Source organism: Pelophylax lessonae (assembly GCF_965119305.1).
Source record: "Pelophylax lessonae genome assembly, chromosome: 3".
In the NCBI taxonomy this organism is placed as follows: Eukaryota; Metazoa; Chordata; class Amphibia; order Anura; family Ranidae; genus Pelophylax; species Pelophylax lessonae.
Window position 1 is genome coordinate 486,988,313 of NC_138770.1, and position 25,508 is coordinate 487,013,820.

The window sequence follows — 25,508 nt, forward strand, 5'->3', positions numbered from 1 at the left end:
TGACTATAAAAGGAATTATGATAAGAAGAGAAGGGAGAACCCGGCCTTCAAGGTTGGTGACAGAGTGTGGCTGTCTACGGCCAACCTAAAACTCCCCTGTCCTTCTCGTAAGCTGGGACCAAGGTTCATCGGACCTTTCGGAATTAAAAGAATCATCAATCCTGTGGCTTTCGAACTTTCTCTTCCGCAATCTTACAAAATTCACCCAGTCTTCCATGTGTCTCTTCTTAAACCTGCTGTTCCAGATCGTTTCCCAGGAAGGGAGAACCCACCGCCACCTCCAATTACTATTGGCGAGGAAACTGAATTTGAGGTGGAAGCAATACTGGATTGCAGAAAGCGAGGAAGACATATTCAGTATCTTGTTAAGTGGAAGGGATATCCACCTGAAGAAAATTCATGGGAGCCTGAGGTAAATATTCATGCCCCCAGGTTACTGCAAGAATTCTTCAACAGAAACCCTGAGAAGGTGTCACGTTTGGGCATCCGGAGGCTGCCCATAAGGGGGGGGCACTGTCAGGGAACTAGCCGCATGAATACGCACGCACGTATTGCAAACGCACGTCCGCTAGGGCGAAGACGTGTGCATGCTGGCCCACAAAGTGGATGTCCAATCCCAGCACCCTCTGGCCTTTAAAAGGATATCTGTGGCACATGAACATTGCTGACTGGTCTTCAGCTTCCTGTTTCCTGTGTTTGTTGCTGCTTCTGATCACCTGTTGACAACCCGGCTTGTTCTTGGATTCCTCTTGTCTCGCTCCCAGCTCTGACCTCGGATTGTTCACGGATCTTCTCTTGTCATCTGCCCTGTGTATGACCCCGGCTTGCCTAACCACGACTCTGCTATCTGATCTGCTGACCTCTGGCTTACTGACCTCTGCTTCTGTCCCAGACTACGCCTTTGGCTGTGCCTTGTCTGCTGTGATCTGCCTTGGTGCCCACCTGCTGTACCCAGCCTGCAGAACCTGCTTCCAGTACTTACCTGTTGATCCTGCCAGCTGCACTCTCCATTACAAACTACTTCCAGCCGTGTGCAGTCTGCAACTACCACAGCACTCCTGGGTCCTAGTGCTCACCTCCTCTGGTGTTCACCTGCAGAGATATATTTCTACCATCAACCCTCATCTGGGGCACAGCTGGCAATCCCTGCTACTTTGGGCTTCGTGCTTCCTGTTACCACCTTCAGGGACACCAAGCACTCAGCCGCAAGGAGAGCCCTCTCGGCATTTCGGCTTCAGGACCAGGTACGTGACATCAGGACAGTCAGTGTAGAGTGCGGTATATGCGGTAATCAAGCTTCCGGGGACTGAGGGCGACTAGCCCCACTCCTGGGTATGGCAGAGCGTGAGCGGGAGCGCCATCTTCTCTGAGGAAGGGGGCCAGATGTCTGTGGTCGCACCCATTCAGCAGGAGGATCCAGCCAATTCGGAATGTCCACCGGAGTGTGACCCAGGAAGGAGAAGAAGTCGGTTAGTTGATCAGGATCTGCCAGCACAAACTTCCGTGGGTTGAAAGTTACTTTAATGCTGAAGGGGTGCCCCCATGTATAAGTGGCCCCAATTTGGCGTAGTAAGTCCAGTAAGGGACGGACCACTCTCCGCATGTGTAGGGTGTTGCGGGATAGGTCGGGGTAGAGGTGGATGGAGGAGCCATCAAAGTCTAGAGGACCCTGTTGCCAAGCCTTCCTCATAACTTCTTCCTTCAGGGTATAGTAGTGAACCCTACATAACACATCACAGGGACGATCATCACCCCTACCTCCTGAGCCCCCCACTCTGTGCACCCTGTCTAGTTCGATGGTTGTGGAAGGAGCTCTCCCGAGAACCTGATTGAGAATGGCAGTCACAGTGGGTTTAAGGTCCGTACCAGAGGTGGCCTCAGGGAGACCCTGAATCCTAATGTTGTTCCTGCGACTCCTGTTTTCGCCGTCATCAATGCAAAGTTGTTGCTGACGCAGGCAGCGGAGGTGGTCACGGGAAGCAGCCTCGAGTGCGGAAATGTGGGACTCATGGGCTTCTTGAGTAGCGGTGACGGAGGCAACAGTGGAGTCAGTAGTGGAAATCTGCTGACGGATCGCATTTAATTCAGCATGCAGGGAGAGTTCCATTTTAGAGGCCCAGGAGTCGAAGTCCGACCTGAAGGCCGAGAGAAGGGAGGCTGCCTCCGACCGGTGGGTTCCTCCACAATCCCGGACGTCCGGACCCCCATTTAGTGCAGAAGAGCTGGGCAGGGGAGATGAGGAAGAGGACGTTGCTGGAGAAGGAGGTCGATCCGCGCAACCCGCGTCCACACCAAGGGAAGCCGGCTGTAACGGTGGAGGGGGGGGTTTCGTTTTACCCACTGCGCGACCGGTCGCCATCTTGTCAGGTCTAGGGGTCAGGTTCCGTTGGCGCAGTGCGCAGCAGGTAACGTTGCATAGAGCTCTGTTGAAGGTCTGAAGGGTCGGCGGGGTGGGAATTGCCCGCCGACATGTATATGGTAGGTGTAGCTAGACTAATACGTAACTGCTGGAGCCGAATGATCTCGTGGCTCAGCACCGCATTACCAGTGTCTTCAAATCAGTTGCAATGAAATCCACACGGGAGTGAAGACACGGGCAGGTAGTGCAAGTCTGTCAACGTAGGATAAATTTGAGCTTAGCAATCCACAGCAAAAGAGGAGCAGAGAAACAGATGATCTGGTACAGGTATTCGTGAGGCAAGGAGTGGAGGCCTGGTGCAATACTCTGCAGAGCTATGAGGATGTAGCTGTGAAGCCTCAGAAGCAGCAAACAGGCCCTTGTCAGGTTGAGGGAAACTCAGCAGGGGCTGTGAGCAATACTCTGCAGGGGCTGTGAGCAATACTCTGCAGGGGCTGTGAGCAGTATTCTGCAGGGGCTGTGAGCAATACTCTGCAGGGGCTGTGAGCAATACTCTGCAGGGGCTGTGAGCAATATTCTGCAGGGGCTGTGAGCGATGCTCTGCAGGGGTTGAGAAGTAGTAGGCAGGTAAAGATGGCAATTGAAAGGGGGCCAGTATACAGGCTTCAGGACCCCCTCCCCCCACCGTCCGCAGGATAATAGCAGCAAAGAGTCCTTGTCCAGGCCACAGCCTCCCTCAGCAGTGGAGATCTGGAGGAGCAGAGCGTGCCCCTGATCAGCAGCAACACAGTAGGGGGGAAGAGGATGGGACCCCCAGTGACCTCTCTGTGGCTAGGTGGGTCTTCCAGGACTCCTCGGGGCCAAAGGTGGGTGTAGGGTGGGCGGCAAGATGGCGGGCAGCGGCGGCCTGAAACGTCCCCCCGCGGAGAGCGGGGTCCTCAGCTGCACAGCCGATCTGGCGGCCAATAGAAGACCATCGGGGGAAGACTGCCACGGAGGTCTCTTACCTTCCCCGGATCGTGCAGCGGAGGACGGGTAGGCCACGATGGCGTGGGTAGGCCGCAGGCGCCGGATCAGCGTGATCTCCGTCAGGATGGGCAAAATAGGAGGATGTCCGGCTCCCTAGACCCTGTCAGCTCCGGGGGGAGAAGTCCATGCGCCGATCCGGAGGCCAGGTGAGTGGATGGCTGTGGATTAGACTGTGGCTGGAACGGAGCTCCCTCTTCATGCGGCCATCTTGGCCAGCATCCGGACACGCCCCTCATCTGCCATTTTTAAAGTTTCCCTTACTGAAGCAATCAGGGCTTCCAACAAAGCACGTCCCACGCTGCAGCTGAAGAGGACAGGTCCTCTTCACCAGCCGATTGCGAGGACAGCGATCCCTCAAGGAGGGGGGCGTCTGTGGCGACCATATTAGTCTCTGAATCAGAGGACCCCACCAATGACGTTGAAGGCAGCAGCAATTTTCGGCTATTATCCTTTTTCATCACAAAATCAACCTTGGTCGCCAGGCTTTCCAGTGCTGCTGAAATCACGGCCATTGACTGTGATCCGGAAGGTCCGATAGTCGCACTAAGGGGCTCTGAGGGTGAAACCACTCCATAATTAGTTTAATAAAAAAAAAAAAAAAAACAATAGGTGTACTGTTTTTTTAAAAGCGCTGAGCCTGGTCCCCACCTCCAATCAAGTACCCCTTAAATATATGCAGATAGCAGAGTGCGCAGGGATATGCCCAGAGAGACCCTAGTACTTTACAACCTCACTAAGAAACCTCCAGAGCCGAATTGTGCAGCAGGAAAGTGTAGGTGAAAGTCACAGCCTGGATAGAATGTAAAAGGTCACGCTACCTGTGTAGCTCCATAGAATTTTCACAAAAATGGCTGCCAATGCAAGTCTATGGGAAGCACAGGGAAAATGGCTGTACCATGCAAGTCAATGGGGAGAAATTCTCCTATGTCCACACTAAAGATGGCAGTTCCCACGGCGTGCCATGCGGTCATGGGACCCCAAATCGGAGGCCACAGAGGATCTACAGCAAGACCCAGCAGGAAAGGGTACCATTTTTACCCCACCCCCTAGGGCGCCCGGCGCCGCAGCAATAGCGCCCTGCAGGTGAAAACCGCAATAAGGGCAGGGGCGGGGGAGGAGGGCAAGGCACAGGGCCAGACATCCATACAGACCAGGGGGATCTTTTAGGAAGCACCAGTCCTATCATCCCCAGGAGTGGGCCCACTTCCCCCCCCCCCAAGACCGATAAGGGATATGGGGGGGGTGCATTTACTCACCATACCATGGATCGGGTGGGCTCCGCTCTGGAGAGACCACCTCCCATCCGGAGTGGGGGTGCTGCCAGCCGAGAGGTAAGCTGTGACTCAGGGCGTTCCAGGTCGTCGCGTCCCAGTGAGACATCCACTCGCAGGCTCGTCCCCATTCAAAAATGGGGCTCTGTCATGGCGAGGCCTAGTGTGGGACTATAACCTGCTCGTAGGCCAGGCTGGGAGACTAAGGATCTAGATTATCCAGTGCGAATCCTCAGCCGGCTATCGCTTGTAGTTTACCAGGAGGATCCCCCTGAACACTAACTAGCAGAAGTGAGTAAAGAAAATAAAACAAAATATTTTTTAACCACTTAAAGAGGTTGTAAACCCCATTTTTTTTTCAACCTGCAAGAGAAACACATAATGAGCTAGTATGCATCGCATACTAGCTCATTATGAAATACTTACCTTAGAACGAGCCCCCGCCATGCCGCCCGCTTACCTGTATGACGGGCGATATGTTCAGTCGCCCGTCTTGCGGGATCACAGCATCCGGCCATCTGATTGGCCGGAGCCGCGGTGACGTCACTCCCGCGCGCGGGAGCCAACGGTCAAGGCACGGGGCTCTGAAGAACGGCACCAGCGGCCGTTCCTTCAGAGCGCATGTGCCTGTCAGTTATCTTGGTGGAGGCCGAAGTGCTGAGAGGGCTTCCTTTGCAGCTCGGTGCGAATCACCCCTGGAGGTGGAACAGGAGATGAAACGTCCCGAGGAGCACTGGATGCGGGTGGATTCCGTATGATGAATGGTATGGTGTGGACTCACAGGACCGTTTCCAGAGGATCTAAAGATGCTTGAAACAAGAGACAAAAGGTTAATGCCAGGCCGAGGGTCATACACAGTGAATCAGTCCGAGGAAATGGAGGTACAGAGGGGTAAGACAAGGAGAAAGTCCATGGAATCCAGGCCGAGGTAGGTACACCGAATATCCAGCAGAGGTATGGTTCAGGCAGAGTGGTTTAGGCAAGCCAAGGTCAAACAAGGAGAAGTGCAGATGGGTCAAGGAGCAAGCCGGGTCAAAAGCAGGAACGCAGATAAACAAACAGGTCACAGGTACTAGAGTTGATGATAAACCAGCACTGAAGCACAGCCAGAGAGCGCCTTATATAGGGCCAGGGCTGGGGAGAAAGGCGTGTGACACACCTGCTCTGCCTCCAGCATTCTATTGTTGCTGAATGGTAATTCCTTTCCTGACAGTGCCCCCCCCTCCCCCCCGAGGGGCAGCCTCTGGATGCCCTACGACCACATTTTCCTGGAAACTTGTTGTGAAACTCTCTCAGGAGTTTAGGAGCATGTATGTTGCCTAATGGTTCCCAAAAATTGTCATCCGGCGGGTATCCTTTCCATTTGATTAAATATTGAGTGCGATTGCCTTTCTGTCGACAATCTAGGATGGTCTCAACCTCAAATTCAGGCTCCCCTTCTACCGAAACTGGAGGAGGTGATAACTCTTCTCTTCCAGGGTAGGGGCTTGGTATCGCCGGTTTAAGCAGCGAAGCATGAAACACCGGATGGATCTTAAGAGAGCCAGGCAGGATTAACTCAAAGGCTACAGGATTCACTATTCTTTTGACCTCAAAAAGGACTGATGAATCTGGGCCCCAACTTCTTGGACGGTCAAGATAATCTTAGATTAACTGACGAAAGCCAAACCTTGTCTCCCACCTTGTATGCTGGGTTCTCCTTCCGTTTGAGACCACAGGACTTTTTATAGGCCTGTTGTGCCTTCAGAATATTGTCCCGTAACAACTGGAGATTAGCTGCAATGGCTGCTAGCCGATCATGGACTGCGGGAACCGTAATTTCCTGATCCAGATTGGGCAAAAAGGAAGGATGGAAGCCATAATTAGCCCAAAATGGGGTTTGGTTGGTTGCGGAGTGCACAGAATTATTATAGGCAAACTCCGCACATGGAAGCAGGGAGGTCCAGTTGTCCTGAGCACTGGTGCAGAAGCATCGGAGGTACTGTTCCAGGGTTTGATTTGTTCTTTCAGTCTGCCCGTTGCTTTGTGGATGATAAGCAGATGACAGGGACACTTCAACCGCCAAAGATTTACAGAGCTCCTTCCAGAACCTAGAGGTAAATTGAACGCCTCGATCCGAGACTATATTGTTCGGAAGTCCATGAAGCCTGACCACCTCTTTGATAAATGTATTGGCTGTCTCCAAGGCAGAAGGGGTACCCATCATTGGTAGGAAGTGAGCCATTTTAGAGAGTCGGTCTACGACCACTAAGATGGTAGTAAACCCTTCTGTGGGTGGAAGCTCGACTATAAAGTCCATAGATAGACCCTTCCAGGGTAGTTCCGGAATTGGCAATTGTCTTAACAGTCCCCATGACTTTACTTTTGCCCCCTTGTTGCGTTGAAAGGTGATGCAGGAATCTACATATGTTTTGCAGTCCTGGTGTAATTTAGGCCACCAAAAGTGGCATTGAATGAGTTTGAAGGTCTTCCTTAACCCAAAATGCCCTGCAAGTTTGTGGTCATGGAAGGTCTTGAGGACCATCAATCTGACTTGTGTGGGAACAAAAATTTTCTCCTGAAACCAGAGGAACTCTTCCCGCTTATGTAGAGATTCGGCTTCTTGACCTGTATACTGGGTAGAAGCTTGCTGAATTGAGGGCCGTAAGTCCATATGGATCAGAAAAAAGTTTTGAGCGGATGGTATTGGGCTTTGTTGTGCCGGGAGTGTCTGGAAACATCCGGGACAGGGCATCCGCTTTTCCATTCTTAGACCCTGGCCTGTAGGTAATGTGGAAATTGAAGCGTGAGAAAAATAAGGCCCACCTGGCTTGCCGAGGTCTCAACCGTTTGGCGGCCCTCAGACATTCGAGATTCTTGTGGTCCGTGAATATCATAATAGGGTGCACTGTCCCTTCCAACAGGTACCTCCATTCCTCCAGGGCAGATTTAATGGCTAGAAGTTCTCGATCCCCCACATCATAATTCCTCTCAGGAGGTGACATCTTCCAAGAGAAAAATGCTACTGGGTGTAGTAAGGCCTTTGGGCCTTGTCGCTGGGACAGAATTGCCCCCGTGGCTACTTCTGAGGCATCTACCTCGAGAATGTAGGGTAAAGCTGGATCTGGATGTTGAAGAATCGGAGCGGTCACGAACAGGCTCTTTAATTTGTCAAAGGCTAACTGGGCCTCTGGCGACCAGCGGAAATGGATCTGCTGGCGTGTTAGCTGGGTGATGGGTGTGACAATTGTTGAGAAGCCTTTTACAAATCTTCTGTAGAAGTTAGCGAAGCCCACAAATTGCTGAACTCCTTTCTTATCCATGGGGGCTGGCCACTCCAAAATTGCCTTCACCTTCTCAGGATCCATCGAGACGCCCTCTGTTGAAATGATAAGCCCCAGAAACTGAATAGATCCTCTCTCAAATTCACACTTCTCCAGTTTCACGTAGAGTCCATGTTTCCTCAGGGTGGTTAGAACTTTAACATGAATCCGATGGAGTTCTAGAGATGGGGAGAAGACCAGGATGTCATCTAGGTAAACAATTAAGAAGTTATCCAGCAATTCATGGAAAATGTCATTTACCAGATGTTGGAAAGTGGCCGGGGCATTGCACAGCCCGAATGGCATGACCATATATTCGTAGTGGCCAAAACGGGTTCTAAATGCAGTTTTCTACTCATCCCCCTCTCGGATGCGGATAAGATTGTATGCCCCTCGGAGGTCTAGTTTAGTAAAGACTCGAGCATTCCGGAAGCGCTGGAACAATTCTGGAATTAGAGGGAGAGGGTAGCGGTTTTTAATGGTAACTTTGTTGAGTTCCCGATAATTAACACAAGGTCTTAACGTACCGTCCTTCTCTACAAAAAATATTCCAGCGCCAGCTGGGGAGGATGAGGGCCTGATGAACCCCTTTTTCAGATTCTCATCGACATAGGACCGGAGAGTTTCTAATTCCTTTTCAGATAGGGGGAAGATCCTTCCAAAAGGGATCTCTGCCCCTGGGAGAAGATCAATGGGGCAGTCATAGGGCCTGTGAGGGGGCAGAACATCAGCTTTCTTCTTGTCGAAAACATCCTTAAAGTCCTGGTAAGCTGCAGGAATGTCTTCAGGGGAGTCTGAGGCCGGCTGGACGGCTAGGCAAGTGGCTGGAGCTTGGGATTCGGAAGGGAAGCAATGATCCAGGCAGTATTTGGATGAGAAGGAAATCCTCTTCTTAATCCAATCAATCTGTGGATTGTGGGCTTGGAGCCATGGTAGGCCTAGGATGACCGGGAATAAGGGAGAGGACAGGACATCGAAGCGGAGGAGCTCTTGATGACCCGAGTCCGTGGTAGTAAGGACCGGGTAGGTCTCCCTGGTCACGGGTCCGGAACTAGGCAGGGATCCGTCGGCCAGGAAAACTTGAAGCTGTTGCTCCTTGGCTTGCAGGGGTACCCCTAGCTTCGCAGCTAGTGTACAATCCAGGAAGCAACTGCAAGCTCCGGAATCAATAATTGCCGTGAGCTGGATCCTCTCTTCTGCTACCTGTAGGGAGACAGGAAGGATAAGGTGAGCAGGGGATGGCTCAGAGACCTGACAGTTCAGTACAGACCGTGAACAGCACTTACTAGGCCTCACAGGGCAATTGCAGAGGAAGTGGCCGGAAGCTCCGCAGTATAGACAGAGGTTCGCCTGGCGGCGGCGTTGTCTCTCTTCGGGGGTCAGGGAGGAATGAATGGGCCCAATTTGCATAGGTTCCCCATCTGCCGGGGCATTGACAGCTGGTCCTGGAAGAGGAGAGGCCATAAATGGGACCTTTGGCATGACCCACATGGTTCGAGACCCTTGAAGGCGTTCTGAGCGTCGCTCCCGCAGACGCCTATCCATTTGGATGGCAAGAGCGATTAGATCCTCTAAGGATGCAGGTGTTTCTACCCGAGCCATCTCGTCTTTTAAAGCTTCCAAGAGGCCATGACGGTACTGGTATTTCAATGCTGCCTCGTTCCAGTCCGTGTCGGCTGCCCATCTACGGAAGTCTACCGTATAGTCCTCGGTCGGGCGTTTGTTTTGCTGGAGGGCATGCAGGGCCTACTCTGCCGTGACCGTACGCTGGGGATCCTCATATAATTGGGCCATAGCCTCAAAGAAAGAGTTTGTGGAATTCAGGATTGGACTCTTCTGTTCCAAGAGATTGTGTGCCCAAGTCTGAGGTTCTTCGGCCAGTAGGGAAATTATAAATCCCACCTTGACGGACTCAGAGGAGAAGGTCCTAGGTTGAAGGGCTAGGTATAATAAACAAGCATTCCTGAAGGCCCTGAATTTCCTACCCTCCCCATGGAAGCATTCTGGCGTGGGCACCCGTGGTTCCGGGGGCGGAGCTGAAGCCGAATGGCCGGAGCTAGCTTGGTCCGGTTGGGCCGGAGCCAGCAGCGAGCTAGTGGATGGCTGATTCGGGTCAGGTGGAGGAGAAGGGCCGACCATGTTGAGTACTCAACCCTCTAGCTGGAAGTAACCATATTGTAGCCTTTGCATAGCTTGGGTCAGGGCTGAAACCTACTGGCATAGGGCCTCGAGCTTTGAAGCACCTCTGTCGGCCTCTGACATGGCTGGTTAATGCTGTCAGTTACCTTGGTGGAGGCCGAAGTGCTGAGAGGGCTTCCTTTGCAGCTCGGTGCGGATCACCCCTGGAGGTGGAACAGGAGATGAAACGTCCCGAGGAGCACTGGATGCGGGTGGATTCCGTATGATGAATGGTATGGTGTGGATTCACAGGACCGTTTCCAGAGGATCTAAAGATGCTTGAAACAAGAGACAAAAGGTTAATGCCAGGCCGAGGGTCATACACAGTGAATCAGTCCGAGGAAATGGAGGTACAGAGGGGTAAGACAAGGAGAAAGTCCGTGGAATCCAGGCCGAGGTAGGTACACCGAATATCCAGCAGAGGTATGGTTCAGGCAAAGAGTGGTCAGGCAAGCCGAGGTCAAACAAGGAGAAGTGCAGATGGGTCAAGGAGCAAGCCGGGTCAAAAGCAGGAACGCAGATAAACAAACAGGTCACAGGTAATAGAGCTGATGATAAACCAGCACTGAAGCACAGCCAGGGCTGGGGAGAAGGGCGTGGTGACACACCTGCTCTGCCTCCAGCGTTCTATTGTTGCTGAATGGTAATTCCTTTCCTGACAGCGCCAGTGACGTCACTGGCTGCATGTAAGGTAAATATCTCCTAAACGGTACATGTTTAGGAGATAGTTACAGTACCTATAGGTAAGCCTTATCATAGGCTTACCTATAGGTACAACTTGCAGAGGAGGGTTTACTTCCTCTTTAAGGTCCAAGCCCATTTCTGACACATGTTTACAAGTTAAAATGAGTATTTTTTGCTAAAAAGTTACTCAGAACCCCCAAACATTATATATATATATATATATATATATATATATATATATATATATATAGCAAAGACTCTGGAGAATAAGATGGCAGTCGTTGCAATAATATTTTTTGTCACGCGGTATTTGCGCAGCGGTCTTTCAAACGACATTTTTTTGGGAAAAATTACATTTCACTGCATTTTACAGTTTAAAATTGCGCACAACCGCGGAATGGCGACAAACTACGGTAAATAAAAATCTCTTTTACAAAAGATTTTTATTAGAAAGTCATACAAAAAATTAATTTCAGATCAATACAACAAAACTTAGATCAAGAAAATAATAATGCATTAAACAGGGTAATAAAATTCAGAGCTTTTGAAAGAGAAGTACATAAGGTGTGGGGAAGCCTAGGCATAAGCAATTTTTAGGTAATGCTGCAAGTTTAAACTGTGAACCGGTAGAAAAAATGAAATAGGTACGTTCGAGCATCAACATATTATTTACAAAAAAGTAAATTACAGTGCAAGTATTATATCAACAAATAAGTGTATCCCATATATCCCACTTGGCATGGAAAGCTGGCATGGAGCCTTGTAAAGAGTGGAATACTTTCTCAGACATTTTGATGCTGTCCATTCTGGAAACTACTTGTGACCAAGACATATTATCTGATCTCCAGTTAAGTGCTATCATCCAATGAATCGAAGACATTAAGGTATGAAATAGTTTGGAGTTATGAGGGGGAACACCTGGGACGCGTGAATATAACAGGCACATGCTCGGGGTGAGAGCGATACCACGGTCCGCTATAAATGGTAGTAATTGACTAACCTTGTTCCATATGGATTGTAGGAGACCACACTTCCAAAAAATGTGAAGAAGCGTGCCCTCCTCTGAGCAACCCCTGAAGCACAGGGGGGGACACAGAGTCGTAATACGAGTGAATCAGCGAGGGGGTCAGATACCATCTGGTGAATAATTTAATGGGTGAAACCCTACTGGTTGTAGAACGTGTGCATTCACGCAGATTTTTTATCATGCCCCTCCATTCCAGAACTGAAAAGGTGCAGCCTAGATCTTCCTCCCATTTATGTATGTATTTATGTTTATCTGGTAAGGGCTGTTATTAAGATGATTGTATAGTAGTGAGATTGAGCCTTTACCCCTGGGGGAGGAACTACAAATATTTTCAAAAGCTTTGATTTAAAGAAATCTTTAATAATATCAAAGTGGATAAGTTCTGACATGGGAAGTTCGTGTGATGTTTTAAGTTGGTCAAAGGTGCAAAATGAGTTACTGGCTGAGAGGGCTTTAAGAGAGACTAGGCCCCTAGAAAGCCAGGGTTGCAGCTGTACCCTGTCCAGGGGAAAGGCGTGGGAGTCCACCTCTGACAAAAAGGTAGCTAAGGGGGAGACCCGGGAAAGCAGGTTACTAGATTCATTGTGTTTAAACCAGAGTTGTACTAGATGGTTGATGATTTTGTTGGACTGGAAGGGACTTCTCGAGATGTTTGACCTTTTCCATATAGCCGCTTGTAGCGAGCAGGGAGCAACTGAGGATCTCTCGAAAGACAGCCAAGGAATGTCTTTCTCCTCAGAAAACCATTGGGCAATTTGAATGTATTTAGCCGCCAAGTAGTAGGACCAAAGGTCTGGAAGACCCATCCCGCCCATGACCTGGGGGGCGTGGAGGTCCTGCTTGTTATAACAAGGTTTCCTACCGTTCCATACAAATTTAGACAATTCCCGTTGGAAGTTTAATATATGTGATTTGGGTACAGTGACTGGAAGAGCCCTAAAAAAAAATAACTTGGGGAGAATAACCATTTTAATTGCAGCCTCTCTACCCAAAAATAATATGGTGCGATGACCAAGATTGGAGGAGAGCCCCCAGTTTCTTAAAGGGAGGTTAGTTATGTAGGGAGGGAGGGAGGTTAGTTATGTAGAGGGAATTGTAATGGGGGGGTGATCTGCACTCCTAAATATCTAAAGGACTTTGAGCACCATGAGAAAGAGAAACTCTCTCTAATGGAAGTCTGCATCCAGTTAGGCATATTTATGGGCATTAAGGAGCATTTAGAAATGTTGACCCCCAATCCCGAGATAGAATGAAATTAATCTAATTCAATAAGTAAGTGGGGTAGGGATAGATGAGGCTCTGACAGAAATAAAAGAACATCATCAGCATATAGGCTTAATTTATATTCTTTATCATTTTTACAATAACCTTTAATATTAGTATTATTTCTTATAGCACATGCAAGGGGTTCGATGGCTAGGGCAAAAGGCAGGGGGGGAAAGAGGACACCCCTTCCTAGTGCCCCTGTTAATTGAGAAGAAATCGGAGTTACACCCCAGTATATGGATCCTTGTTCGGGGGGGAATTGTACAGTGCTTTGAAGCCATGAATAAAACTTCTACCCATCCCAAATTTAGGCAACAGATTCTCCAAGTAAGACCAACTGACACTATCAAATTCCTTATGAATGTCCAAGCTAACTAGGTGTAAGAATCCATCTCCTTCCGGTCCTTACTTCCTGTTTGCGTTCCACCGCTGAGCTAGGTGGAACGCATATGGGCCGTGATGATGTCATTCGTCGCGCGACGTGGAGCGTCATTCTCAAGCGCCACTCTAGGCGCCTATTTAGAAGAGCGGTATGCACAGAACAAACCGTTCGTTTTGAACAAACTATTCAGAGAAAGGAGATACAATAAGACACGTGGCCACTCACTAAAACTAGAGGAAAGGCGGTTTAACCTTAAAGTGCGTAAGGGGTTCTTCACTGTAAGAGCGGTAAGGATGTGGAATTCTCTTCCACAAGCAGTCGTATCAGCAGGGAGCATTGATAGTTTCAAAAAACTGTTAGATGGACACCTTAAAGACCACAACATACAGGGGTATACAATGTACGGCTAAAAGCAAACACACACACACATCATAGGTTGAACTGGATGGACTGATGTCTTTTTTCAACCTCACTAACTATGTAACTATGTAACTATGTAACCGCTCACTACCGGTACAAGCCTACCTGATACTATCCACAACGCCTGCTGGGAGAACGCTGCTACCTACCTACCTGCCTGCCTGCCTACCTACTTACTGACCGGATCCCCAACAACCCTAGTTGTTTCCTCTGGAGCCTCACCAGGACATCCCTCTAACTCTGCACCTCCTCCTACATGGATAAGTACCCCATAGGGGATCCCACCATTCCTGAGTTACTCCTGATTATGAATTCTGACCTGGTATAAGTTAAATTAGTTACATGTATGCTCTGTCTCTCACTGCAAGGAAGTACACATTATCTATTGTCCGTTGCTTTGCTTATGCTGCATTCCTGCTACTTGTTACTACTAGGCAACTCGTACACTACTCATACACTAACCGTAGTGCTACAGTCTGCTGTGCTTTTGCTTGCATGTTTGTCTTGCATGTCCAGGGACAGTTTCACCCACTATGATGAGTTAAGAGAGTTAAGTCGGGTGATTTAACATATCTCTGCAATACTACTGAGTGGAATTCTGCAGCTGTAGATCCAATCTCTCAATATATGTATATATATAACCAGAGCGTTACACTAGGCAAGTAGGAGTTTTTGTACGGTTGGCATCCTGAATAATGTTAGCTGTAAGTCTGATATTGTCCGTAAGTTGTCTGCCTGGCATGAACCCTGTCTGGTCGGGGGAATTAATTTGGAGATGTGTTCCGCAAGACGGTTAGCTAATAGTCTACCAAATATTTTGAGGTCATTGTTCATAACCGAAATGGCACGGAAATTTTGGGGGAGTGAATGATCCTTGTCTGGTTTAGGGATAAGGGACATATTTGCGAAGAGCATCTCTTCAGGGAAATTGCCACCTTGGAGTATCCAATTAAATAAATTTGTGAGTCTAGGAACAAGAATATGGGAGAAAGTCTTATAATAGATAGCGGAAAAACCATCAGAACCCGGTGCAGTAGATGTTTTTAAGGATTTTATGATTGATAATATCTCCTCATCCGTGCAAGGCAACTCCATCTTTTCCTTCTCCTCGGAAGTGAGGGTATGTAGGTGTAATTTGGTAAGCCAGGGCTCGAATTTAGCCAGTGGCAGTGAGGAGGAATCAGACAAAGGGTCCTTATAAAATTTAGTAAAGACCTCCAGTACCTGCTTAGGATGAGAAACCATCTTACCAAAATTTCTCCTAAGTTTGTAGACATGGGTGGGTTTGACTGTTTGGGCGAGTTTTTTGGCGAACATGGTGGAGGGTGTATTACTGTGAAGGGTGAATTTAGCTTTGGACCATCTTAGTGATTTTTCGGTGTCACTAGAGAGCATCTCGTTTAAGGCTTTTCTTTTAGTAGAAATTTGATCGATCAGGTCCTTTGAAGGAGAGTGGGTGACCTGAAAATATAGACGTCCAGATCCTTGGTTAAAGATTTAATATCTGCCAGTCTGGATCTGTTACGGGCAGAGGCTAGTGCAATAAACTTCCCTCTGATTACCGCCTTATGGGCTGTCCAGACAGTGGTAATGGGGGTATCCCCGTTCTCATTAATGTCAAAGTATTCCTCCAGGGAGGTGGATATCTGAGAGACTAGTGAGGGGTCATTTATGAGTGAGTCATTCAATCTCCAAGTATATAGTGAACTAACCAGCCCCACGTTTTTGGTCTCAAAGGAGACAATTTGATGGTCCGACCATGGGCATGGGTGGATGTGGGCGTCAGAGGAGCCTGCCAGGTGGACTGGAGTGCAGAAAATGTAGTCCAACCTAGCAAAGCTGTCATGGGGATGTGAGTAGTATGTATATAACCTGGCTCCCACATTATGGGCCCTCCATGCATCCACTAGTTGCAAGTCACTTAACGAGCGGGACAAGCTTTTAGGAAAGGCCTTGGATGACTGCAAGACCTTACTCCTATCCAAGATTGGGTGGGCCACCAGATTAACCCCCCCCCCCCCCCACAATCATATGGGAGGATTCAAATCTGCACAGTACATCAAACAAAGTTTTAAAAAAGGATGAGTGAGATTTGTTAGGGGCGTAAATTGATGCAATAGTAATCGACTTACCACTCATATTGCCCTTAAGTATCAGAAATCTACTATCAGGATCACAGTACGATGAAGTAATGTCGAACATGATAGTATTACGAATAAAAATAGCAACACCTCTGGTCTTGTTGCTGTAAGTGGAGCACCTAAATTGCTGGTAGAACTTGTGAAAGTATTTGGGATGGTTTGGAGCAGCAAAGTGTGTTTCTTGTAATAGAATCACATCAGCGCCTAAACGTTTATAATGCCTGAAAGCTTTGTGCCTTTTGTTAGGGGAGTTGAACCCTTGCACATTATGTGTTATTACCTTAAGCCCCATACTGAATGATCAAGGTAGAGCAGGTTACGGTAGAATTGTGATTAAGAGAGGGCATATACCAGCAGTGCAGTAACCTCTCGATACTCTGAGATGCTAGGAAAAAACGTAGTATACCTGTAATAAGCATATAACATATAACTAGGTCACACTGTTTAAGACCCGGTCTAACCGAGTAAAACCAATAGAGACAAAATGACATTTCTAGAAACATTGCATTGATCCGTAAAAGAGACTTTCTTTTTTCAGTATTTTTAAAAGCGAAACGCTTAACCATGAATGTAAAAACATAATCAGAAAAAACGAACCTGTGGGATACAGGTGGGGGATGGGTGAAAAAGAAAAGACCCATCCAAAGTACCCATGGACAGTTACGTCCAAAATCCGCTCGCGGGGATCCACAACCCGTCCGTCAGGTTGTGAATGGCACCGTGAAGGTCCAAGAAAGGCCAGGGTGAGGATCAGCGCAAGCGGAAGGAGGGGGACAAAGCAGCGAAAGTGGAGAGAGAGAGGCCCAAGACCTATTAAACTGAAAACATGCCATATACCATAGAACACAGAACCTGCCAAGTTGCAAACAAGTACCTGCACCCGTAGCTTTGGGATGTATTTTCTCATGCCAAAAACGGCAGAGATGGTAGGCTCAACCATCGCACCATGCACACCCCACAGCATAGGGCGGCCATGCCGCGACGGGGGCCCACCTGAGAGCAGCAGCCACAAGAGCTTAAAAGGAATAATTCACATAATTAGAACTTGAAGACCCATGAGGATCAGACAGTAGACAGTTAGTTGGAGGCATCCCTGAAGGGCTTAAGCCCACGGCGTTGATCTCTTCTAGTGGCGGGGGTAGACCAAATTGGAGAGGGTCTGGGGGTCATCTGCTGGTGGACTGCAGGCTCGGCATCAATAAGGCCCCGTTTGATGAGCAGTTCTTTTCCCTCTGCGATGTTATAGACCACATATACTGACCCATTATGGGGGACAGTAAGTTTGAAGGGAAAGCCCCATCTATAGCGGATCCTGGCTGCCTGTAAAATGGAGGTGACTTCTTTCATCTTGCGACATTTATCCAAGGTAGCTTGGGAAATATCCGGGAAGATTTGAATCCTGTTGTCGTCCAGGACAATATTAGGAGTATTTCTAGAAGCACGTAGGATATCCTCCTTTACCAGAAAGTCTTTAAGGCATAGGATAACATCCCTAGGAGGCTTGTCAGGTGGAGGTTTAGGACGCAGAGCCCTGTGGATTCTATCACAGGTAAATGCTGATTCAGGTCTGTCTGGGAGCAAATCTCCAAAAAGCTTGAGAACAGCAGGGATGAGATCATCAACGGATTCGGGAAGCCCTCTGAGATGCAGGTTATTCCTGCGGTTTCTGTTGTCTAAATCCTCAACTTGGGACTGAAGCAAAGCATAATTATCTGAAAGCAATTCAAAGTCTTTCCTAAGGTCATTGTGTGTAATGGCCTCAAGCAGATCAGTGCGCCCCCCCAGAGCAGCAATTTCAGCAGTCAGAGTGTTAGTGGATTTGTGAATCTCTGTCTGAAACTTCTCTGCTAGCTTTTCATAAACTGCAGCAAATCCCGCATCAAGGTCCGCCTTGGTGACCCCCTGAGAATACTCACAATCTGCCATAGGTGCTGCGGGTGTAGCTGGAGGAACAGCAGGATCCAGCGGCCGCGCGGGAGGTGACTGGGCGCCATCTTTACACATCTTAGAGGCCTCTTAGTGCGGAGCAGGTAAGTCGTTAAGTGCTTTGGAGGGTGGCCCATTGTCCTTTCTTAGCAGACGGCATGCACGGATGTCTCCTATGGGGGTGCGGGGTGGTTAGAAGCTGAAAATTAAGTTTTAAAGCCCAGAGGAAGCGGCCTCTCCCTGTCCCCTCCGGCGGAGCTAAGTCTCTAGCGTCCGTCCAGCATCGCGCCGCGCATGCGCCGCCCCAATAAAAATCTCTATAGGCGATGCTTTAAAAAATCTTAACGGTTAACAGTTTAGAGTTACAAAGTAGTTCTTTTTTTAAAGTATTGTTCTCGCTCTGGTGATCGCGGCAATAGCTCACATGTGTGGTTTGAACAGCGATTTCATTTGCGGGCACGACTTCTGTATATGTTTTCTTTCGTGCGCGAGCTGACGGCGACAGGGACGGTTAAAATGTTTTTTTTCCTATTTATTTTTCTTAATTTTAGCACAGGTTTTTTTAAAAAAAACTGATCATTTTTTTTGCTGTCACAAGCAATGTAAACATCCATTGTGATAGTAATAGGCAATGACAGGTACTCTTTATGGAGGGATCGGGGGTCTAAAGATTATAGACAGCACTTCAATGTATTCAAAATGGCGAAAACTGCATTTTTTAATACAGTCACTTTTTAAATTCGGGGCCTTTAGCAGTTAAGTAACCCGGATGTGACATCATGGATGCCGACTCCAGGTTACATCATCGGAGACCCGATCAAAGCCGAATCCGGCTTTGTTTGGGACTCCAACCAGCCGGCAGAGGTGCCGGCTCGTTGCTCGGGTCTCCCGGTGGGAGGATGGAAAGGGGTGAAAGGGGGGGCATTCCCTCCCGCTTGCTGGGGTAAAGATCGAGCGGCTCCCGAGCCGCACTGGCCATTACCGCCTGAAAGCCGACTGCCGGCTCTAAAAAATGGTACCGGGATGATGCCTCTAGCTGCAGGCATTACCCTGGTACAGCCACTTCTTGTAGCCGCCGCAGGGCTACATCAGTTTGCGGTAAGTGGTTAAAAGAATATAAAACTGAGACCGAAGTCCCAGCAGGAAACCTAGTTCCTACTCCTTCACTAGGCAGAAACAAACTAGTATGCTGGAGCAGGGTGTGTGAGGTTATGCCTATAGGGACAGCCCCTGTAGGCGTGGTAAACTGTTTTTTCCTGTCTAGTACTACTCCTGTAGGGGGCAGCATAACCCAATGGTATGAGAAGCATAAGAGCTGCGTCTGTCAATGGACGATAGAGTAAATGTAAATTTATGCATTCAGTGTGGCTATGTATATTAGTAAATTCATTTTTTAGTGATATGCAAGTTCCTAATCCACAACTACAGTAGAAATCTGTGAGTATTACATAAAAGTGGTGCTCAGCAGGAAGATGCTAATTTGAGATGGTGAATTCTACTTATATTATGCTAGCAAATACAGAATATCCATTGCATTAAAGTGAAAGCAGAGGAAACAGTGTATGTGGGCAGAAGCCAGCAGCCACATTTCTAACAAATATAATAATCATTTAACAGAAGGTATAAATAATGAACAAAAGTGAATGTTCATAAATATACATATAAATACAGTAGATCCCAGGACAACCACTAAAACCAACCCCAATTACTTTTCATACATTTTCAACCTGAAACCAAAAACAAACCTTAAAGAGGTAGCCATTCTTGATTTTATTCTGTACATTGTCAAATTCAGACATATAACCACACATTATTGCATACCTGGAAAAAAAAAAAAAAACATAAATCACATAAATAATCTCTAAACTACAGGTGACAAAATCAAAGTCTGTGAGTTCTTTGGTTTCAGCACCCCCCCCCCCCCCCATGCAGATTACTGTTTTATCCACACAAATTTGCCCAGAGCTGCCCTTGTTTAACATACAGCAAGTATAGAATTAAAACAAAGGTATTTAGGGTGATTTTAAACCTTAATTTTGTTTCCTTGACCCCTTGCCAGCAGTATCCACTCTAGCAAGCCACTTGCTAAGGGGTTCTCATGCGGGCTTGCTCTGAACCCTGCTGTCTGCGATCATCCTGCAAAAAAAGCATAGCCTGTGGTGATGTTTACCTGTCAGTGGCTGCATCTAACATACAAAGCTCAGCAAATGCATTACACAGCACTGAGTAATCTTTTAGTTTTATAAATGAGCAATCACCATTGTTGGGCTGTATGTTACACCATTCCTAAGTAAAAGCTACAGTGCTGTGTGATCCATCGGCCAGGTTATGTGTGTGTAAAAAGCAGCCACTGCTCTAATATGAATGAATCCAAGCTGCTTGTTGATTCATAATACCTAAAATATGTGTCTCTGTGCAATGTATCATCTGCTGCTGCTTTTACTTTTGTAGCGGGTGCCTCGCATCTCCTGCGGCCATGCCAAGCTGACCGAAGGGAGAGAGTGCCTGCCAGTAGCTGTGGGGGGAATTCCCCCCCCCCCACCTTCCCCTTTTCTCACTGTGCAGTGAGTGAGAAGAATTCACAGACACTCAGTAGTCTCCCGTTTCTCATTTGCAGAAGGAGCTAACCAATCCAGGGAGGACCGAAGAACTGCAAAGAACCCTGGGACATGTAGTTCCCAAAACAGGTGGCTCCATTCTAATCACTGGGAAAAGGACTAAAAACCCCACCATTCTCTGGCAAGGAAGGAATGAAGAACACCATCTTGTCTGCTGAGGAGAATTCAGTCACCATGAGGCAGGAGAAGAGACTGGACCCAGGGGAGAGGTGTTGCCTCCCAGGTCAACCCACCGCATCGTTTCAGGCATCCACGGCAATTTGGGGACATTCAGCCTGAGAGAGGGGGATCCCAGGATTCATATCTAGCCACACCGACGGCCGTGAAGTGTTCCAGCGTGAGGTGACCAGCCCGGTTACCAGAAGAGCCTGCCTGTTCCGGGACATTAGTTTGGGCCTTGACCGCAGGATTGGTGAGAGGGCACTCTCACCATCTACAGGAAACAAGGACACTGCACACAGAGTTACTTCACTTTGCCCTCACTTGCCAGAACCTGGGTCTTATTGAAGCCCTGTTACGCAGTCTGGGTGTCTGCCTTGCTATCCGGATACTGTCAGCATACCACAGTTACACTTTGTCAAGCAGGAGTTCTAAGTGCACCAACTAAAGTGGCTAGCCAAAGATACAAGGCCTTATCTTTCTTCCAAGAGACTGAAGTTACCGGTGCCATACGGGCATGCACACACATACTCAGGGCTCTGTACTGTATATGTAGTGTATGTGCAGTATAGTCTGACTTGGGAGTTAAGTCACTAAGCACTGAATTAGGTACAGTGTTTGTAGTTGGGCCTGTGGTGTCAGGGGAGAGAAGAGAGAGGTCTGGCATAAGAGAAAGTCATTCTTCTGCTCTCCTCCTGCCTGGACTCATAGCGCTAATTTATGTAGAGGTAACCCAGCTTGTGTTAAATTGTTATATTGTGATTCATTGTTGTTTAAGTGCTTACCTCTGCTTCTGGAGTAGTTTAAGGATGTGGAATTCCCTAGAATCAGTCTGATATAATACATTGAGTTATATTGCTCTTAATCTCAGTGATTGCGAATTCATTCAATACACTATTAGTAATAGGAAACACAAGGGTAATATAAGAACAATGAATTTCAAAAAAGAGTCAATTTCCCAAAACTGCATCTCTGCTAGAAAATATCAAATGGGATAGAACTCTGGGAACAAAGAACACGGAGGAAAAATGGGAGTGCTTCAAGAGCATACTTAACAAAGGGATTGGCCAGTGCATTCCAAAGGGAAATAAATTTAAAAGAGCAAAACTAAACGCTGGGTGGCTAAACTCCAACATAAAAATGCATATTAATGCTAAAGAAAAGGCTTTCAAAAAATACAAGACTGAGGGGTCATTGGCAGCATTCAAGCATTAATGTAAAGACGAAATCAAGGCGGCTAAAATAGAACATGAGAGACATATACCCCAGAACCCCAAAAAATTATTTAAGTATATAAACAGTAAGAAAGCGAGGCCACAACACATTGGCCATATAAAAGATGACAAAGGAAATATGGCCACAGAGGACGGAGAAAAGGCAGAAGTGTTAAAAAAGTTCTTCTCTTCAGTCTTCACAAAAGAATTGGGGGGCTACACTAACCCAGCTTGTAAGGCCAAACGAAATAATACACCTCAGGAAGTACCGCCATGGCTAACAGAAGATAGACTTAGAACCAAACTAGAGAAACTTAACATAAATAAATCACCGGGACCGGATGGCTTGCACCCGAGGGTTTTTAAAGAGCTCAGCCAGGTGATTGCCAGACCATTATTCTTGATCTTTAAGGATAGTTTACAGACGGGTATGGTGCCAGCTGATTGGAAAAAAGCCAACGTGGTACCAATATTTAAATAAAGGGCAGATATATCCCGGGTAACTATAGGCCATCAGCCTAACATCAGTAGTCTGCAAGATTTTGGAGGGGATATTAAGGCACCACATACAAGACTTTAGTAATGAAAACGGTATTATTAGTAGTAATCAGCATGGATTCATGAAAAATCGTTCTTGCCAAACCAATCTATTAACCTTCTATGATGAAGTGAGCTGCCACCTAGATAAAGGTAAGCCTGTGGTTGTGGTGTATCTGGACTTTGCAAAGGCCTTTGACACCGTTCCCCACAAACACTTACTGTTCAAACTAAGGAAGGTAGGTATGGACCATAAGGTGAGTACCTGGATAGAGAACTGGCTCCAGGGGAGAGAGCAAAGGGTGGTGATTAATGGGGAGTACTCGGATTGGGCGGGTGTGGAAAGTGGGGTCCCCCAGGGTTCTGTCCTGGGACCAATCCTGTTTAATTTATTCATAAAAGATCTAGAGGAGGGGATATCTAGTACAATCTTAGTATTTGCGGATGATACTAAACTAAGCATGCCAATATCTTCTATGCAGGATGTGGAAACTCTACAAGCAGACCTGAACAAAATAATGGGGTGGGCAACTACATGGCAGATGAGGTTTAATGTTGAAAAATGTAAAGTAATGCACTTGGGTGCTAGAAACCAGAAAGCAAGCTACTCACTAGGGGGGGGGGGGGGCTCTGGGTGAGTCTAGGATGGAAAAGGACCTGGGGGTACTGGTAGACAACAGGCTTGGCAATAGCATGCAATGCCAAGCTGCTGCAAGCAAAGCCAACAGAATACTGGGATGCATAAAAAAGGGGATTCACTCCAGAAATGAAGAGATTATTCTCCCTCTCTACAAGACTCTGGTCCGGCCACATCTGGAGTATGCTGTCCAGTTCTGGGCACCGGTCCTCAGGAAGGATGTGCTGGAACTGGAGAGAGTCCAGAGAAGGGCAACAAAAATAATTAGGGGAATGTAGGACATCAGCTATGAGGAAAGACTACAAGCACTGAACTTATTCTCTCTGGAGAAGAGACGATTGAGGGGGGGTATGATATCAATGTACAAATACTGTACTGGCGACCCTAGCATAAGGAACAAACTATTCAGAGAAAGGGAATACAATAAGACACGTGGCCACTCACTAAAACTAGAGGAAAGGCGGTTTAACCTTAAAATACGTAGGGGGGGGGGGGGCACATGCGCGGCTTCCGGACATGGAGCAAGATCGGGCAGCAAAAACTGAATTTTTGTAAAATCTTACCTGTAAAATTCCTTTCTCTGAGTCCTCCGACAGTCGCCGCCTCTTCATATTCGTCACATATGGGGGGTATTAGACTTTGCTCCGAAGGAGTAGCTAGGCAACAGAATATGTTAACATTAAAGCTTTTAACATATCCCACCCTCAAGGGGTGGTCCCCTCAGTCAATACCCTCCTACTTCCTGCAACCATATCTCAGTTTTAGTGGAATAGCAGTAGAGTATACAACCAAACCCCAAAAGAGGGGCGGGGGCGGCGACTGTCGGAGGACTCAGAGAAAGGAATTTTACAGGTAAGATTTTACAAAAATTCCGTTTTCTCTTACGTCCTCCGACAGTCGCCGCCTCTTCATATTCGTCACATATGGGGACGTCCCAAAGCAGTGCAAACATGAGGGGTGGGAAACGCATCCGCGCCGAAAAGGCAACGCAGTCTCCGCATCAAAGAAAGGAACCTTACCAAAGGAAGGAAACCAGCTGGGCAACAGGAAAAAACAAGTGCTCAACAGGAGCAACAACCCAGGAAAAGACAAATAACCATGGGATAAAAAACTTATCCCAACAGCCAGAGGTCCCCAACAAGGGACCCTAGGGAATTGCCGCACTAAGAACCTTGCGGCCAAAGGAAGCATCCGCCGATGCCTGAACATCTACTTTGTAGAATTTTGTGAAAGTGTGTACGGTCGACCAAGTCGCCGCCTTACACACCTGGGCTACAGAAGCCCCATGACGACAGGCCCAAGACATACTCAGAGATCTAGTAGAGTGCGCCTTCACAGGCACAGGGGGAACCTTCCCCTGCAAGGCATAGGCCTGTTCAATGGTCTGCCTGATCCATTTGGCGATGGTAGAGGCCGACGCCGCCATGCCCTTCCGAGGACCCTCTGGAAGAACAAACAAGGAATCCGTCTTTCGAAAAGACTCAGTCGATTTAAGGTAAACCCTTATCGCCCGAACAACATCCAGAGAGTGTAATCTCACCTCCTTTGGATGTTTAGGCTTCGCGCACAGCGAAGGCAAGACAATATCCTCATTAAGATGGAATTCCGAAACTCTTTTCGGAAGAAAAGAAGGATTAGGTCGCAAGACCACCTTATCCAAATGAACAACCAGATACGGAGACACTCTGCGAGCCGAAGTGATCGCCACCAAAAAGGCGACCTTTTTGGACAACATAGACAACGAGATCTCCCTGATCTGTTCAAAAGGAGCACGTTGCAACACAGACAGAACGAGATTCAAGTCCCAAGGGGGCAAAGGATCCCTCCTAGGAGGAACCAGATGCCGCACACCCTGAACAAAAGTGCCAACCAAGGAGTTGGAAGCCACGGGACGTTGAAACAGAACGGCCAGCGCAGACACCTGACCCTTAATCGTAGCCAGCGCCAAACGCTGATCGACACCCGTTTGAAGGAAGGACAGCACTCGGGAAACCGAGTACGTGCGGGGTGAAAACCCCCTGGACTCACACCAGGCAAAATAGGCCTTCCAAGTACGGTAATAAACCTTCCCCGAGGAAGACTTCCTCGCGTTGATCAAAGTATGAACGACCTCTGGGGAGAGACCCTTCTCCTTCAGGACCTCGGTCTCAACAGCCAGGCCGTCAAAGCCAGAGACTGTAAAGCAGGATGGTATATCGGTCCTTGAGACAGGAGATCGTCTCGAAGAGGCAGACGCCACGGGGCGTCGACCGCCAGATTCACGAGGTCTGCGTACCAGGACCGGCGAGGCCAGTCCGGTGCCACAAGAATCACCGTGCTGCGTTCCGAGTGTAACCTGCGAAGGAACCTGGACAGCAA

The 25,508-nt window shown here is 48.0% G+C and overlaps 1 protein-coding gene across 1 annotated transcript in view; it reads right to left on the bottom strand.

Annotated features, from left to right (window-relative positions):
- The window catches only part of RMDN2 (regulator of microtubule dynamics 2), a 1,203,289-nt gene that overhangs the window by 607,817 nt on the left and 569,964 nt on the right, over nt 1-25,508 (bottom strand). The window contains exon 5 of the mRNA XM_082251346.1: nt 19,731-19,806. Coding sequence (XP_082107472.1) covers nt 19,731-19,806 — 76 coding nt within the window. The remainder of the gene's footprint in view (nt 1-19,730; nt 19,807-25,508) is intronic.